Genomic DNA, 19,112 nt, shown 5'->3' with positions numbered 1-19,112 from the left:
ATTTCTTTCGGTTTCACAATTTCTGACACACAATGTTTTGATGCTCTGTTTCTCACTAAAGAAGGGTTACTGCCATCTACATTTTTTACTGTTGTTTTTGTGAAGGTCCTAACTTTGGAATTTGTGAAAGGAATAATTTGTAGGAGTAAGCATCACGGTATCTATCACCACATTCTAACTATACAATTACTCAAATGTGAAAAATGATATCTTGTTACAAAGTGGTATCTCAGGATTGTGTAACATTGTGCAAAATCCCACAGAGTCACACGTCTGTTGTTAAACTTGTGGGACATTGAATATTCAATATATGGAAGGATGCATTTCCTGGAAGAACATGTGGGTAAAAGTAAATCTGTTACCTTGGGTCTGTATTATATTTGGCTCCCTACAACACCTGAATGTGTGATATTCCAGGTTCCAGACATTGCAGCCTTGCTAATATCACCTTACCTTATGTCAGCATAATCCTCGAATGGAGTCAGGTGATGTTATCAAATAATTTGAGTTTAGAGTAAAGGAGGTAAGGGCTCTCTTGTAGCATGTGGTAGTGTCCCTACCCCTGAGGCCTAGGTTCAAGTTCACATACTCCAGAGGTCTGCAATAACATCTCTAAACAGGTTGTACAGAAAAATAGATTAAATGAAACATATTTTAAAAAGAAATTTACTGTAAGAGAGATGGACTTTTGTTGTGCAGTGATAGGCTCCCTGCCTTTGGACCAGGAGGCCCAGGTTCCAGATCTACCTGCTTCTGAGGTGTATAATGATATCTCTGAACAGCTTAATTGGAAAAAAAAATCGAGATAACCCTGTGTCTGCTTTCACGTTTCTCATTTTCCAGCAGGTGTCACCCCTTAGCGTTCAGAAGCACCAGCTCTGATTGTCTTTTGTAGCAGTTTCAGCCAACTGTATGAATTTGTATGGCAGATACAATCAATAATACAGCAATATTATCAGGTTGGCAATTAACATTGTCAGACTATCAAAAAGACATGATGCAAGTTTGACATAAAATTCTGTTTCTAAGACGACGTTCCTTCAAAATAATAAAAGAGTTATAGGCCAATATTAAAATGTCACTTCAAACATGGCTTGAGAATAGAGCTACCAGAACCCAGTGAGATGTTTAATGAGTGAATCATCTGGCGAAGTGGGTGTTCTCACTCAAATATGAGCTATTTAATTACAGTGCTTTCAATATTCCAAAATACTTAAAGTAGAGTTGAAAAAGACTTTATTTTCTGCTCACTGTGTTTTTCTTTTCCTCTTCATCTGTTTTTTATTCAAGTTAATTTTACTTTCGTCCTTCCATAAAAGCTCAGTTGAGCCTGCTGAAGCTGATAACACATCAGAGCTGTAAAACTAAAAAGAAAAGTGGAAGTTTTTCTTTCCTCGACTGAGGTGTGTTTAAAGGAAGAGTGTGTGATGAAAACCCTCTATGTTAACTGAGCAACATTCAGTGCCCAGCAACGTGTTTCACACAAACCTTATCTTGATACATAAACCACATTGTATGAGTCTGCAAGTGAGGCTAACTTGATAGTTATCAAATGTCAAGGTTATGAGTTACCATTTCCTTGTGAATAGAGATTGTTATCATTTCTAACTTCCAAGACCTTATCTGTATAGTTGAAAGACTTGTGTGTAGAGTGTTTTGCATCTTAACTGTGCCCATTGTACAAGAATATGCTATACCATAACATAAAAAAGTCCAGTTCCTGATAGAAAATGCACTTGCATTTATATAGTAGCTTTCATGGAGTCATTATGTCATGAGAGCATAAAAAGGCCATTCAGCCCATCAAGCCCACACTGTCTTATTACAGAGCAATTCCATTCCCCTGCTTTACTCTTGCAAATCTGCAAGTTTTCTTATCTAAAATGGCCATTCAATTTCCTGTTCAGATCATTTATCATTTCCACTTCCATTACTTTTGTAGGCAGTTCATTACCACTCACTGTGCAAGAAAGTTCTTCCTCGCATCTCTCTCTCATTGTTACCCAATATTTCAAGTCTCTATCCTCTAGCCCTTGTTTCATCAGCTGTTGGTAACAGTTTTGTTTAGTACCTTAGCAAATCCTATCATAATCTTGTATATGTCTATCAAATTTTCCTTCTATCTTGTTTACTGTAAGGAGAACAATCCCACCTTCTCTAACTTAAGCTTTTAGCTAAAGCCCCCTACATCCTGAAACCATTCTAGTAAATCTCTTTTTGCACCCTCTCAAAAATTCTCACATTCCATGGTACTTTATGATCAGTGAAGTGTCATAGAGACATACAGCATGAAAACAAACCCTTTGGTCCAATTAGTCCACGTTGATCATGTTCCCAAACTGGACCTGTCTCACCTGCTTGCATTTGGCCCATATCCCTCCAAACCTTACCATTTCATGAATTTATCCAAATGTCTTCTAACTGTATCTGCATCCACCACTTTCTCTGGCAGATCACCCCACACACGGACCATTCTGTGTAAAAAATTGGTGCCTCTCATGAGCTTTCCATATATCTCCTCTCACCTTAAAGATGCACCCCCTAGTTTTGAACTACCTCACCTTATCTATGCCCCTCATGATTTTATAAACCTCAATAAGGTCATGCCTCAACCTCCTACGGTCCAGTGAAATAAGTACCAGCCTTTCCAGTCTAACTTCATATTTCAAACCCTGCATTCCTGGTAAATCTTTTCTGAACCCTCTCCAGTTTAATCATTTCTTTCCTACGACAGGCACACAGTACTCCAAAAGATGTATTCACTGTGGTAAATGTGACAGCAGCTGGCACATGGCAAGTTCCTTCAAAGAGCAATGAGATAAATGAACACAAATCTATTTTTGTGATATTAGTTCAAAGATAACTATTGGCCGACACACCAGGAGGATTCCCTGTTCTTCTTAACTAATGCCATGAAAGCCTTGATTATACCAGAGCAGAAATGTCCCATTGATATCTAAGTCAGTCCAGCAATCCATCAGTTCTGCAATGAAGTGTCAGCCCACATGGCATGCCCAACTTTCTGTCAAGAAATGAACCCACAGTCCTTCATATTCAGAGCGAGCAAGACAGTCCCTGGATACCATTGAGCCAGTGCTGGCACCAGAAATGTGCTGTTTCTCATTCATTCTCTCTCAAAATCCATTAATCCATTAAAAAAATGACAAAATATTAAGTTGGCTTAAAAAATAAATACAGAATTTGCCACAAATTACTTACCTTCACCATCACAGTCTGTTCTTGTCTTCCTCTCACCTTCTCTCTATTTCTGGAGAATCTATTCCCCTTATTCTTTTCCAGTGCATAATCCCTCACAGTAGTTCTTCTAGCCTCCCTGTTTATGTGACTTTTCTTGCTCCTTTACCCCATTTTTCCTTTTCCCTTTTGTACCTGCAAACTGTCCTGTGCCATCAATGTCTAAAGTACCATGTGTCTCTACTCCCTGTGAACAGGGGGTCTGAGGTAGGTTGAGATTTTTGATCATTCGAATAAATGCACAACTTTGACATTATTTTAGTTTAAAGTTTTCCACGAGATTGGAGAGAAATCATCTCCTGCCTTCTCAGACTGTATGCCTATAGTTTTGTAAGCAAAAATGTTTATAATGAGCAAAGATTGTCTACTGACATTTCCTTGTATATTCATTTCCAGTGTTCCACCTCTCCAGTAAGGTGACAACTGTGGTACCCGAAAGCTGTTTGCTGATCTTTCTTGGTTTAGGCCTTGGTGGGATAGTCCTCGCAGCTGCCAAGAAACCAGAGTACCAGCTGGACCCAGACACCTTCTTCCTCTTTCTTCTCCCACCCATTGTGCTCGACTCAGGATACTTCATGCCCAGCAGGCTCTTCTTTGACAACTTTGGTGCAATTCTGATGTATGCAGCAATTGGCACCCTCTGGAATTCATTCACAACTGGAATAGCACTTTGGGGCATCAAGCTTGCTGGGCTGATGGGTAAGTTGCAGTCTAGTGTGACTTTTGCTATTTTTACCATTGCGGATCAATTTACACAGTGACAGAGCTCTCCGCTGCCCACAAACGACAATGGGAGAGCCTAAAACAGTGTCTGCGCTGATAAATACAAAAGTTTATCTTTTCTTCCACTAGCATTAGAACGTTGAATCTGTATCATTTTATAACCAGAGTTGTGCAGTTACAGTGACCAGAATCAAATTATCCATGTTCCTTTATTTCAGTAATTGTCTGTGTTTCCTATCAACTTGAGGTTGCAATTCAGGTCCATTCATAACTTTTGTATCTGATAATGTGTCAGGTTAGATGGGTTTGAGTCAGGGCACTGCATAAGGAGCTCTGTTAAGATGGTAATTGGTGCTGCAGTTAATGCTGTTAGTCTGCTTCATTCAGTTGTGATAGCAAATAGCCCTTGGAACACATTAGACTGAGAATTTTATGAGGTGCCTTTGGAAATCTTGGTGCATAAAAACTTTGAGATGTAATTTCATGTTCCTAATCTCCTCGGCATTAGTCTTAACTCTGAGCAATGAGGAGATCTTTGGTTATACATTGCTCCATTTTCCTTATTGATTGCCTTCAACATCTTGGACCATCATCAAAGGTGAAAACAATGACAGCTTGGAAGCTGCACACAAAAGGAACATGGACAGGGTTAAAGCTTAAGGCCTGCTTCCCCTATTATATAAGGTTGTGACAAACCTTTGTGAAGTCATGGCTGAGCCTCAACTGTATCCCAATCGAGGCGTCACACTTCAGGAAGGCCTTGGAGAAAAGGTGCAAACAGATTCACGAGAATGGTCCCAAGAATGAGGACTACAACTAACTGATAGATTGCCAAAGCTGGTGGTGGGGAAGGGATCGTTGAGAAGAGATTTGACAGTATTCAAAGTTATCAGAAGTCTGAACAGGATGGCTAGAAGTGGTTTCCATGGGAGAAAGCTCGAGTACTAATGAACACAGATTTTAGATGATTTAGCAAAATAACCACAGTTATTTGAGGATAAACTTTTCTATATAGTGAATGATAGGATGCACTGCCTGAAATGGTGAAGGTGTATGCCGTTGTTGTTTTAAAAAGGGAGTTAGTTATGCATCTGGAAATTGGAGAGCCTTTGGGGAAGATGGAGGGAGTGGGACTATCAAACAGGTCTTGCTGAGAGCAGGAACCTGCTCACTGGTCTGAATTAGTTCCTCCATGCTATAACCTTACTAGGATTCAGTGTTGCCAGTGAACACAGGCCACCAACTATAACAGTAAGATCACCTTTCACTCATTTATTCAAACTCATTTCCCTTCTTCAATTTCCTTCTCAGTTTTGTATGAAATCACCAAAACTAGACTTGGCAGTCAATACAGAGAAACAAATATTTCAAAGCAGTCATAAAATCAAAGCACGCAACATTTTGTTAATAATGTTAATTAAAATAAGATTATATGCTTACAGATATGGGAGGACTGGTGGCTGTCACAAATTAGATAATGACATGCACATATCAACAGCTCTTCCATGTGTCCGTTCCTGCCCTTTGTATTTCTGGAGAGGAGGCGCATAGTGTTCACTGGCACCTTAAGATTTTCCATGACCATTCGGGGGGCTGGAGTGCATCATCAGTTGAAACATTTGGTATTAATTTGTAATATTCCCTTCAAAGTTTTGTTTTTGACACAGTGCCCCTTTACGGAGCTGTCCGCTAGTTAATTTGTAAATTTGATTGTTATTTGCTCAACAGAGCATAAAGAAACTTTTCCCCTTTAAGGAGTGGTGTTTTCTTTTCGCTCATTTGTTAACTTTGATGATTTGTTTCACTCAAAAGACGAGGGGCACTTTTTCCAGGTGATCATGGGAAGGGAATATCTGATGTCCACCGATACGTGTGAAGTCATCCATGAGCAATGGGCTGCACAAGGGCTGGAGTGCATTATCAGCCCTGAGAATAACATTTTATTCGAACTTAATAAGTTTCCATTGGAGTTTTTGGTACTTTTACAGTCTGTTATCAGTTAATTGGTTTATTTTGTTTATTTGCTGTAGCCAGAAGTGGCACTATTGGTTGTCTTGGAGAGTTAGGAATGTACATGTGTAATGTTTCACTTTGTCAATTGACCTAAAGCTCCTTCGCTAACTGACTGTCAGACATTTAACATTTTCAAATGTTGGTCATTGACATAACTGCTCTGACTAATTCAGGTCAGATTTGACTCAGATCCAAAAGGCATGTTTGTTGACTGCAAACATTGAACTGCTTTCCTACAGCAGCAGGTGCTGGGATTGAATTATAGTCAAATGAGAGATGATTTTGATGTAATATGTGTGAACAATAACGTGACCCAATCATAAATCATTCTGGCGAGCACCGTTTGTTGATCAGTTTTGTGAAAGGAAAATTTTACCCTTGCAAAACAAATGAAGCTATTTCTTAGTTTTTTTTAAAGTCCTTTTTATTTCTAACACACAGTTTAAAAAAATGCCTCCTCTTCTGTAATGTCCCCATTATTGTTGGTTGCAGTTGGGTAGTCATAGCTAATGGGGAATCATGTTTGGTACAATGTACTGCTATAGAACTTGAGCCAGGTATACAGAGGCTATGGAAACTGACAGATGCAGCACTCCACCCATTCTTTGAATTAAAGACAAGCTTTAATTTGCAGGTCTAACTAAGATTGAAGAGCTTGACAAGAATGAAGCTTATCTTTAGGTGGAATTTCAGTGTAACACTCTACAATGTTGAAGATGCAATTACACAATAAGAGATTCCCTACTATTGTGTATCATTGTGTAAGACATGCCTCAGTTGTTAGCCCTCTTCCTGCTGAATTACATTTGAAGTCGCAGTCCAGCATCTCGGCTGACTTTGTTGGACAGTGATGCACTGATGAAGATTGTTGCCTTAGCCCAGCTTTTCTTAACCAGTTCTGAAATGTTAACTCTGATTTCTCTCCACAGATGCTGCCAGACCTGCTGAGTTTTTCCATCAATTTCTGTTTTTGTTTGAGAAAATACATTAAAAGGTATTGTGGTACATTAAATTACATTGCATACCTTACAGCAGCTATATATTCCTTCAAGGCACAAAAATCCAAAAGAAGTCAGTGAACCATGGCTAACAAAGGAAGCTAAGGATTATATAAATATAAAAAGCCTACTAATTTGCTTGAAATAGTGGTATACTTGAGGATTGGGAGCAGTTTAGAATGCAACAGATGACTAACAAAATTAAAAGGAAATGAATAATAGAAAATACATTTAAACGAGCACAAAATGTAATAACAGACTAATATAACTTTGATTGGTATGTAAAAAGGAAACCTTTGACTAAGGCATATGTGGATCCATGACAGGCAGAGTCAGGAGAATTTATTACAAGGAATAGAAACATTTTACAGAAACTAAATAGTTATTTTTGTCTGTCTTCCCAATGAAGATGCAAGAAATCTGACAAAATTAAAAATCCAAAGAACGAGAACCAATAAGGAATTGCAGGAAATTAGTAAGTAGTTCAAGTTGGAGAAATCAATGAGAATGAAGGCTGATAATTACCACTACCTGATTTCAACATCCCAGAATGTTGGAAGAGATACCTGTAGAGATAGTAATCTCCAATGGTAATCATTTTCCAAAGTCCTATAGATTCTGTGCAGATTGCAAAGTAGCAAGTGTCACCTCACTGTTTAAGAAGGGAGGGAGACAGAAAACAAGGAACTGCAGTCCTGTAAACCTGACACTAGTAATAGGGAAACGGCTAGAATCTGTGATAAAGAATGTGATAAAGCACCACTTGGACGATAATGATTTGATTAGGCAAATGCAGCATGGATTTATAAATGGGAGTTTAACAATCTGTTGGAGTATTTCAAGGATGTTGCTAACTGGATTGATAAAGGGCAGTCGGTGAATGTAGTCTGCTTGGTTTCTTGGAAGGCTTTTGGTAACTTCTGCCACATACGGTTGGTTAGCAAGATTAAAGCACAGAGACAGGGACATGGATTAAAGATCAGCTCACAGACAGAAAATGGAGAGTGCGAATAAATGGGTCATTCTCACACTGGTAGGGTGTGCCTAGTGAGATACTGCAAGGATCAGAACTTGAGTTCCAGCTATTCACAATTTGTATCAATGATTAGTAAATGTAAAATTTACAAGTACGCACATGAGACAAAGCTAGGCAGGATTGCTTGTTGTGAGGATGAAGCAAAGTGGCTTACAAAGGATTTGGACAGACTTAGTGAGTGGGCAAGAACATGACAGGTGGAAAATAATGTGGAAATAATCTGAGGTTATCCATTTTGGTTGAAAGAACAGATGTGCAGATCCTACGTTCCCTCTAGTCTCTCCAGCCACTGCATAAACTCTGAGTTCCATGTGCAGCAGGAGCTGGAGAAACTGGAAGTGCGTATGTCGGCTTGTCGATCAGCATGCACAGACCCTCACAGCAACTCAGAGTAGCCATTCAACTTAGAAAGAATGTTGGTGCTGAGCATTTCTTAAATGGTAAGAGGACAGGAAATGTATATGTACAAAGGGCCCTGGGTGACCTTGACTTTAAATTGCTGAAGGCTATCGCTCATGTAGGATGTGTAAGGCGTGTTAACCTTTATCACAAGAGGATTTGAGTACAGTAGTTGTTATGTCTGTGTAGGAGCTTGGTTATACTACACCAGCAGTAATGTATACAGATTTAGCCTCCTTGCCTTCAGATAGATATTATTGCTACTGAGGGAGTGTGACAAAGGTACGCCAGACTTGTTGCTGGGATGGCGGGACTGTTCTCTGAAGAATGATTGAGAAAACTGGGCATGTGCTCTCTGAAGTTTTGAAGAATGAGAGGTGACCTCATTGAAATCTACAAAATACTTAAAAAGGAAATGCAGGTAAGATTTAACGATGTGGTGAGTCGAGAACCAAAGGTTACAATTTCAAAATAAAAGGGAGGACACAGTACCAAGATGGAGGAGGTAATGTTTTTATTCAGAGGGGAGTGAATCTTTGGAGTCTCCACCCCAGAGAACTGTGGAAGCTCTAATATTGAGTATGTTTAAACTAGAGACTGGCAGATTTCTAAATGCGAAGGATGTGAAGAGATTTGAGGATGATTTGGGGGTGTGACAATATTATAGCTTCCAGAGGTGTATTTTGTCCTGGTTTCTTTTGAAGAGAGGTTTTGAGCCCGAGGTGCCAAGATGTCTATTTCCAAACCAATAAAGTAAAAGGCTTGTGATGCCTTGAGTTTTTTTTTATAAGTTAGATTAATAGAAGCAGCTTGAATGGGTGGAGTCAGGCTCCCACAGAACCAGGATTTTAGTTCAGTTTTCAGTAGTTGTTAGGCTTTAAAAGCTGCATATATTCCTCCCTGCTAGAGCATAATGATTGAGTTCTCTCTCTGTCTGCTGGAATTTTCTCTTGATGTTCTTTCCTCTTGGACTGGACAAGCATTGCATGTGAGACAATCTATTTTACTGAATTTGCCTTTGCTATGGGTGTGTTTATGGGATGTTACTATAGTGGAACAGTTGCTGTTTAGTAGATAAATAACCAATCGAGTTAAAGTTACACAAATTTTTCTTTCTTTTGTTTGTATTTTAACTGGGGATAATAATAAAGTGTGTTTTGCTTAAAGCTGAGTGGAATGGCCAATCGAATTACATCTCGAACACAGCAGCTTACACTTGCTGTTAATTAAGAAGAAGTTAGTGTCTAGGCTGCCTCCTAGGATATATCAGAGGGGGTATTTGGTCTGAACCACTCCTACTGATGAAATACAAACCAAAGAAGAATTGTGTAACTTTAACTCATTTAGAAGACTTAACAGAAGAATAGATTATTTACTACAAAACAACAACTGATCCATAACAGGAGTGAATGATCAGCAAACATTGTATTGAATAGCAGAGCAGGCTCAATGGGCTGAATGGCCTACTGTTCCTCTTCTCCTAAGGTTGGCAACCTGCTTTGTATTCACTCACTGAATTATGAAATACTATATTTATTGTTGAAGTAATTTTCTCTAATATTTTGCTCATTTTCTTCAGATCCTAAAGTGGAAGCAGATTTGCTTGATTTCCTGCTTTTTGGCAGTCTAATATCTGCTGTGGACCCCGTGGCAGTAATAGCTGTGTTTGAGGAAGTCCATGTTAATGAAACTCTGTTCATCATTGTATTTGGAGAGTCGCTCCTTAACGATGCTGTAACTGTTGTAAGTTAACACTTGTTTCGCATTTGCATATTGCACTTTGTATTCTGTAGAAACTTATTTGTGTTACTCTGTCTGTCAAATAGCTTCTGGACTCTTCACAGCTTCCACACATGTCTATAAACATGGACATCAGTTTGACAATGCTTCAAGTTGACTCTAGCTTGCTTTTGTCAATTTTAACCCACCACAGGACCTCTGACTTTAACTCTGGAATTCCTGTTCCTGCCTCCTCTCCATTCTATGTTATTCTAGCCTTGCTATGTAATCCCAACCATATGTCAGGTTTCCCTGCAATCATTCCTAAGTGTTTTGAATGTCGCTGTAAAGTTTAACCAATAACCTTTTTTGTTTCCTTTTCTTCTGAAACTTTCAAAACCTCTCTCTCCTAACACCACACTTCCTTTCAATTGTCTACTCTCAGATGTTCTGTCCTCCCAATGCCCTACTGTATCCTTCAATACTCCAAGATCAAAAGTCTTGAAATTCCCTACATTTGTCTCCTGGAGTCTTCATGATCAGCAACTGCAACTGCCCAATCCAAAGTTAAAAATCACACAACACCAGGTTATAGTCCGACAGGTTTAATTGGAAGCACACTAGCTTTTGGAGGGACGCTCCTTCATCAGGTGATAGGCGTTTGTACACCAGTCCAACACCGGCATCTCCAAATCATGCCCAATCCAACTCATTTTAAAAAATTCATTCATGGGACAAGGGCGTCACTGGCTGGACCAGCGTTTATTACCAATCCCTGATTGCACAGAGGGCAGTTTGGAGTCAACCATATTGTTGTGGGTCTGAAGTCACATGTAGGCTAGAGAATGTAAGATGATACTTTTCTTCTCAAAAGAACATTAGTCAACCAGGTGGGTTTTTCCAACAACCAACAGTGGTTTCATGGTCATCATTAGACTCTTCCTTCCAGATTTTCTCTTCAATGGAATTCAAATTCCACCGTCCACCATGGTGGGATTTGAACCTGCATTCCCAGAACATTACCTGGGTCTCTTGATTAACAGTCCAGCACTAATATCACTGGGCCATTGCCTCCCCATTTTCCAAGGTTGATCTTTACCTGTCACCTTCCCTTCCTATTCACCCTCGAGTGCTGCCTCTTTGGCATCTACAAGTGAATCAGCTATCACTATTTGTCCAGAATTTCAGTTCACTAATGAACAAGGCCTTGTATCCATGACCTTATTGTGGATGATTGAATTGACATGATGACCTTGAAAGAAACCTGGGTGACCTTCCACTAAACGAGTGGAAAGAACTGTGGATGCTGGAAATCTGAAGCAAAAACAGTGATTGCTCGAGAAACTCAGCATGTCTGGCAGCACCTGCGGAGAGAAAGCAGAGTTAATATTTCGGGTTCATTCCACTTCCCCAGTTTCTCCATCTCCATCACATCTGTTCGATGATATTAATTTCCACAGCATGGTCTCAGAAATGTCAACGTTTTTCCTCAACTCAGGATTCCTCAGTATATTTGTAGATAGGTCCCATAACCATATCTGATACATTTCCTGCACTTATTCCTCCCTTCCCTCCCAGAACACCCAATAGGGTCTCTCTGATCTTCACTTGCCACCCCACTAGCTTCTGCATCCATTAGCCGCCATTGCTGCCATCTCCACTGGGATGCCGCCACCAGACACATATTCTCCTCCTCTCCCTTGTCAGCCCTCCGCAGGGACTGTTGCCTCCTGGACACACTGGTCCACTCTTCCTTCACTCCCAATAGCCACTCATGGCACCTTCCCCTGCAGTTGCAGAAGATGTAACACCTGCACGTTTGCTTCCTCCTTCCTCAGTATTCTAGGCCCTTGACCCACCTTTCAGGTGAAGCTGTAATTTACCTGCACTTCACTAATTCTAGTCTACTGTATGCTCTGTTCACAATTGGGGAGATAAAACCCAGACTGGACAACCACTTTGCAGAACACCTACATTCTGTATGCAAAAAAGACCCTGAGCTTCCAGTTGCTTGCCACTTCAAATAGCACGCTGTTCCCTGGCCAACATCACTGTCTCAGGCTTGCTGCTGTACTCCAGTGAAGCTCAGCACACACTGGAAGAACAGCACCTCATTTTCCACTTGGGGACCTTGCAGCCTTCAGGACTCAATATTGAGTTCAATAATTTTAGGGCCTAAACACCTTATTTTATGTACTTGACCCACCCACACAACCCAGGTCCTGTCATGACATGGCACAACCAACCCATTTTCACCCACTAATGGTCCATATTATCAGCATTTCTTTCTTCCTGGAAAACTATCATCCACCTCTTTGTCTAGCTATTGTCTTTATCTCCCTCTGTACACCATCTCCATCTCTTCCCCACCCCCCACTGTCTGTGGCATATAAACCACTTTTTCCTAGCCACCATCAATTCTGAAGAAGGGTCACTGGACGCTAAAAATGTTAATTCTGTTTTCTGTCCACAGATGCTGCCAGACCTGCTGAGTTTCTCCAGCAACTCCTGTTTTTATTTCCACCAAATGAACCTCGGCTATTGCTTCCACACTTGTCTTATGTAAATTGCTGGTGTTGTGGAAAGTAAAAGTTCATGGTGTTGGAGATAACATGTTGAATTAGATGGAAGATTGGCTGCCTAGCAGAAAGTAGATATAAATGGGGCCTTTCCTGGTTGCAAGATCTAACAAATGATCTACAGCAGGAATTGGTGCTGGGACCTCAACTGTTTTCAATTCAGGTGAATGGATGGGAGATCTGGTTCCCAAATTTGTTGATGTCACAAAAACAAATAGGAAAATAAGCTGTGTAGAGGACATAAGGAGTTTACAAGGTTATAGATGTAGTTTAAGTGAGTGGGGAAAGATCTGGCAAATGGAGTAAAATATGAAAGTTCTACTTTCGCAGAAAGAATAAAAAGTAGCATAGTATCCAGATAGTGAGAGAATGCAGAGCTTTGAGATGCAAGGGGAGTTGGGTGCATAAGTCACCAAAGGTTAGAATGCAGCTACAGTAAGTAATTAGAAAAGCTAATAGAATGGTATCATTTAGTGTGAGGGGATTTGAATACAAAACTAGGGAGATTATTCTTTGGTTATACAGTGTTGACAAGCAAAAGGCTGGAAGAACACAGCAGCCCAGGTGGCATCAGCAGGCGGAGAAGTCTCATTTCAAGTCCTTTTCAGGACTGAAGGTGGAGTTGGGGAGCTGCAAATAAAGAGAAGTTGGGGGGAGGGTTCAGGGCATTGCTGAGACCACGAGGCTGGTGTCTGGGGATTGTACCCTGAGACGCTGAATAATATGGAGGCTGGTCACAGTCAGGTAGCTGCTCTGACGTCCATGCTATGAATTCTTGGTGTTTGGTTTGCTTGGTAAGAGAAGAAGCTGGATATTAATAGTGCAGGTTGTGGAGTTAATAAGGCTTTCAACAAGTTCCTCTTAATTAGCAACTTGTCACTGCCTAGTGAGAAACTCACCTCGCCACTCTGCAAAAATGTAGAAATTGGATTGAGATGGTGCTGTTGTCTGGACTTCTCACTGATTCTGCTATAAAACTCACCATGGCTCATGTCGCCCCTTTAACATTCTGCCCTACATTTCAAGGGACATTTATTGCAAAGTGCCTTAGACTATAGGTATTATAGTGTGTTATATGATTCCAAGCTTGGTTTTTTACCAGTTAATCTGAGGAAGTTGTGTTCAGTTTCTTTTCTCAATATAATACAGAGGTGGAGGAGCATTCCAAAATCTGGAACCTTCACTGATAGCAAGTGGTTTTGTATAAACAAGAAACTCCTCATGTATCCAGTTCAACCAGCCATCCCAAGTTAGTTGGGGTAAGATTGATAACAGAGAAAAAGATTAAGTAAATGTGGAGTTCTTGGTTAAATATTTTTTAAAAATGAAGATATTTATTGAAAAGGGCAAGATACTGAGAACAGAAAGAAAATCAAGTTACTTAAGATGCCGCAAATCAGAAAATGGAATGAAAATGCTGGACAACATTGGACAGGTCAGGGAATTTCTCTGGACAGGGAGAGTATGCAACATTTAATAAAAACAGAAAAATGTACGTAATTTTTTAAACTAATTCTAGGGATGTGGGCCTTGCTACTAGGTTAAGATTTATTGAGCATCCCTAGTGCTCAGGAAAAGCTCAGCTGATCTGGCGGCATAGGTGGAGAGACAAACAAAGTTGACATTTTGAGACCAATGACTCTCCTTCGGAATTTTTAGGAATCCTGTCTCCCCAAAACCATCTATAAGGCATAAGCCTCGTGTGTAATGGAATGTTCTGCACTTTCCTGGACAAGTGCAGCTCCAACAACACTCAAGAAGCTCAATGCCATTAGATCAAGTGATGACCATCATATTTAACAACTTCAATATTCACTCCTTCCATCATCTCTGTACAGTGGCAGCAACGTGGATCATCTACAAATGCACTGCAACAAATCCCAGGGTGCTTTAGACAGCACCTTCCGCTACAGCAATACATATATGGGAATACAATTATCTACAAGTTTCCCTCCAAGTCACAGCCCGTCCTGACTTGGAACCATACCACCATACCTTCAGTATCTCTGGGTCAAAAATATTGGAATTCCCTCCCTAACTTGCAGGTCTACCGAAACCACATGGATTGCAGAGGTTCATGAAGGCAGCTCACCATCTCAAGGGCATTAGGGATGCTCAATAAATGCTAGCCTAGCAACAAGGCCCACATCCCTAGAATTAGTTAAAAATATTAGATACATTTTTCTGGATCGGGAATGGTCAGTTTCATAATTTGATATTGTTAATGATAGGGAGAAACCATTTTGAATGAGTTTTTCTTGCCCTTTGAATTGCTTTGATACAGGAGCCTTTGAAAATCTATATAACTAATATGTGTAATTAATATCACACCATGAGACATTTAAAGCATTGAGATGATAGAATGTTTTGTCACATTTTGAGTAATCAAGGAACAGATGCGGAATAGATTATTGAGACCACTTTCAAGGGATGTTCACCTAAGTTTATAGCTGCTGATAACTTCTCAATTTAATCTTAGCTTTTTTGAACTTTGCCTAACACATAGAATTTCACTGGATGTTTGGCTGGCCCCTCAATATAAAAGAATATCCACTAAATGAACCAGGGAAATCAGAAAGTTTATGTTTATTTATTGACTTTTAGTCTGACCTCATACTGGCTGAATAATTAACCTGCATCCAACTCTCTGCTGGAGTTTGTGCTTATAACTCTCTTGAGTGTACTGATAGCTTCGCTGAGACTCTGCAAACCAGCAACCAACCTTGTACTTTGCTGAAAATTAATTAGACCCCTGCTGCTCCTAGATTAACTCTCACAAATCCCATTCACCCATTATTCCATTGCTCACTGACCTACATTGGCTGCTAAGTACCTGAATGCCACAATTTAAAAATTGTCTTCCTTGTTTTCAAATGCCTCTGCAATCTCATCCTACCCTAACTTACTGCTGCACAACAAAACTCTGAGATCTCAGAGTCCCTTCAGCTCTTGCCTTCTCTGTATCCTTAATTATTATAATTTCACCACCATTGTCTTTTATGCTAAGCCCTGGATATCCTTCCCCAAACCTCACAGTCTCTTTTCCCTCAATTAAGATTGTCCTTAAGACTGCTCTCTTCGTCCCAAGTCTCTGGTTTCGTAATACCCTTGGGGGAACTGATAAACAAAATCTATACTTATCCAAACAAGTCCCAAATGAAGAAATTACCACACGATTTCACTTTTCATAACTTTTATTTTAAAACAAATCAAAACCAACAGAAATGGCACGGAGTTAGCAAGCAAATGTTACTTCAAATAGAATGAAAAATTTCACTTTAAGTAGCTGATACAATCAAGATCAGCCTCATACAACCAAATTCACCTCTATCTCCCCTGCAGACATATCCAGTTCCACAATATAACACTTTTTATTCACACAAAGTTGTTTAGGAATCCTATCTGACAGTAGCTTTCATCTCTGGTATACTTATTATCAGCAAGGTATGTTTCTGCTTCTGTCTATTGGGTCACAACAGTCCCGATAGTGTAGATTTCTAGAAGTTACTTCTCACCAACCAACTGAAACTTCCCTGCTTCATACTTTAACTACTTCTGGGAAAACAGCTAACTGTTTAGAGACTCCAAGCTGTTCACCCAGTTTTCCAGATTTTCAACCTTTTCTACTGCCAGCTCACACCTTGTCTTGAAGATGTCATGCCTCCTCTTAGATCTCGCAGCAAAACTGACCTCTTCCTGAGGGAGTGAAAGTAAAATACTGTAGATGCTGAAAATCTGAAACAAAAAGCTGGTTGAAATACTCAACAAATCTCAAGGTATCTGTGGAGAGAAACAGAATTAGCATTCTATGTTGAATATGACTTCCTCAAAATTCAAAAAGCATAAAGTGATGAACCTGTGAAATGCTTTCATACAAAATATCCAATTTTAGATTCCGTCTGTCTATCTATTTACACAAATGACCTAAATCCTCAAGCAGTTCCTTTGCTGTATCATTTTCTATTGGTTTTGCTGTGACACTGTTGTTTAAACTTTGAAAGCCTTTTACTTAATTTTCGAATGTCCCTCATGATGAAAGCCCTCAGAAACATTCCATTCCACTGCAGTCATAGAGTCATATAGCATGGAAACAGATCCTTTGGTCCTGCCAGACCATGTCAACCATAATCCCAAATAAATCATTTCTACTTCCCTGCGCTTGGCCCACATCCCTTCAAACATTTCTTATTCATGTACTCATCTAAATGTCTTTCAAATATTGTAACTGTACCTGCATCTATCACTTCCTCTGGAAGTTCATTCTATACATGATCCACACTGTGTGTAAAAGAAATTGCTACATATGCGTTTCTTAAATCTTTCTCCTCTCACTTTAAAAATATATTCCCTAGTTTTGAAATCCCCACATCCTAGGGAAAAGATACCTGCCATTTACCTTATGTAAACCCCTCATTACGTTATAAATCTCTATAAGGTCACCTCTCATCCTCCTAGGCTCCAGTGAAAAGAGTCCTGGCTTATCCCGCCTCTCCTTATAATTCAAACCCTCCATTCCCACCAACATTCTGGCAAATCTCTTCTGAACCTTCTCCAGCTTAATAGTATCCTTCCTATAACAGTCTTGAAGTACCTCTTCCCCTTCTCTTAACCATTGACAGAAATGCTTTCAGTTACCCACAAGAACATGCTCATGTATTTTCTCCAAAAACTCCTCTACCTCTCTCTCTCTCTGTGTTAGTTTAAAACACTCCTTAAAGTTCAAGTTATTGACAAATCTTTTGATCTAATATTCACCTTTTTATGTAAAATATGCAAGTAGCTGTTGTTAATTTATTTAAATGAATCCAGCACTGTGTTATGCCATGGATCCCATCCTCTGCCTAAGAAAATGCCTCTTCCTAGTATTTTCCATGCCTCAGGTATCATCATGGATAGTCTTATACTCTAACCTGGATTTTCAGCATAATAAGAAGTCTTTTACTTTGAATATGGTCAAAAGCTTTCTGAAGGTCTCCGGATCTCCAATATCAGCTTTCACTGTAACATACTCTGAGACGTCAATGCAGTTTGTCGGATTTACCTTAATTGTCCAAACCGCAATGGCAATTTCTTATTTTAGGATCATTTTGAAAGAAAAATAACACTTCCATAGTTCTCAAGTGGTGGAAGTGGAGGTTGGAAGTGACATTGGGCCCTCTATCTGGCATAGTTCCATAATGGGGGACATTTCCTAGTGAAAGGCTACGAGTGGATTGATTCCCTGTTCCATTTGGGAAAGTCATCAGCTTCATGGAGGTCACGTTCTTCCTGCAGACCATGGGCTGGGTGGGGGTAAGGTGGCTGGGATGATAGGCTAGTGGGCTGTCACGGCCTGAGGCTCTGTGGCCTAGAAGGGGGCTGTGGCAAGAAAGGTAGTCCTTAAAGCCATGGTAGACAATGGGAGGGTTTTCCTGTTTAGACTGGGTTGACTACATCAAGTCCCCTAAATTTTAATTTGTTCTTACCTCTCAGGGATGCCTCCATGTTGAGTTCCCCCACCTCTGACCGCCTAAAACCTGCTAACTTTTCAGAACATCAGTTCATCCCAAAGCACTTTATAGCTAGTGAAGAACCGTTGAAGTGTACTCACTGTTATAGCATGGGAAATGTGCCAATTTGAGAACAATAAGCTCCCATAATAGCTATCCGATAGTGATCAGATAATCTGTCCTTTTGTAATAATAATTAAAGAACATGTATTCACCCAGAAGATAAGGGAATCTTAAACACAACCAGAAATTGCTGGAGTAATTCAGAAGGTGAGAGTAGTTTAGTTTGGGATTATTGTTGACGTGGACTGGTTGGCCCAAAGTGTCTGTTTCAATGATGTATGACTCTATGACTCTATAACTCTGGCAGCATCTGTGGAGAGAGTAGCAAAGTTAATGTTTCTAGTCCAGTGACTTGCCATCAGGGGGCTCAATAAGGGCAAGGTCACTGCTCTTCACCAGAATAGTGCCACAGGATATTTTACATCACCAGAGAGGGAGCGGTTTAACATTTCATCCTGAGGACTGCACTTCAACAAGCAGCACTCTCTCAGTGCTGCAGGCACCAGCACTACCCATTAAGTTAACATACCAATATCAAACCAGCCTTGCAACAAACATGGGCAGATCTTGAAACAGCTACATCCTGATTAGAAAGTATCAGCATTTGATTGCACATTTCAAATTCACTGCTTTCTTTAATCTTTTATTTTGCCTCCTGCACTTCATGTTACTCCTTCACCAGTTCTCTACAGATAATCAGGCATGACCGTCAAACAGATTTAACCTATACATTGCTGTGCTATCTTTATGCACTTACTCGCTATGACTGTGAATTGAAGTTACATAAAGTGATATTGCATAATAGTTACAATGCAGAAACAGACCAAGCAGTTCCATG

At 40.0% G+C, this 19,112-nt stretch overlaps 1 protein-coding gene across 2 annotated transcripts in view; it reads left to right on the top strand.

Moving 5' to 3' along the window:
* The window catches only part of slc9a5 (solute carrier family 9 member A5), a 265,787-nt gene that overhangs the window by 131,993 nt on the left and 114,682 nt on the right, over positions 1–19,112 (top strand). For both annotated transcript variants that reach the window (XM_060838184.1, XM_060838183.1), the window contains exons 2-3: positions 3,652–3,954; positions 10,004–10,167. In XM_060838184.1, the coding sequence (XP_060694167.1) occupies positions 3,652–3,954; positions 10,004–10,167 (467 nt within the window). The remainder of the gene's footprint in view (positions 1–3,651; positions 3,955–10,003; positions 10,168–19,112) is intronic.

Source organism: Hemiscyllium ocellatum, chromosome 17 (assembly GCF_020745735.1).
Source record: "Hemiscyllium ocellatum isolate sHemOce1 chromosome 17, sHemOce1.pat.X.cur, whole genome shotgun sequence".
NCBI classification, from domain to species: Eukaryota; Metazoa; Chordata; class Chondrichthyes; order Orectolobiformes; family Hemiscylliidae; genus Hemiscyllium; species Hemiscyllium ocellatum.
The sequence above is the reverse complement of the archived record's forward strand: the minus strand, read 5'-3'. Positions and strand labels throughout refer to the sequence as shown.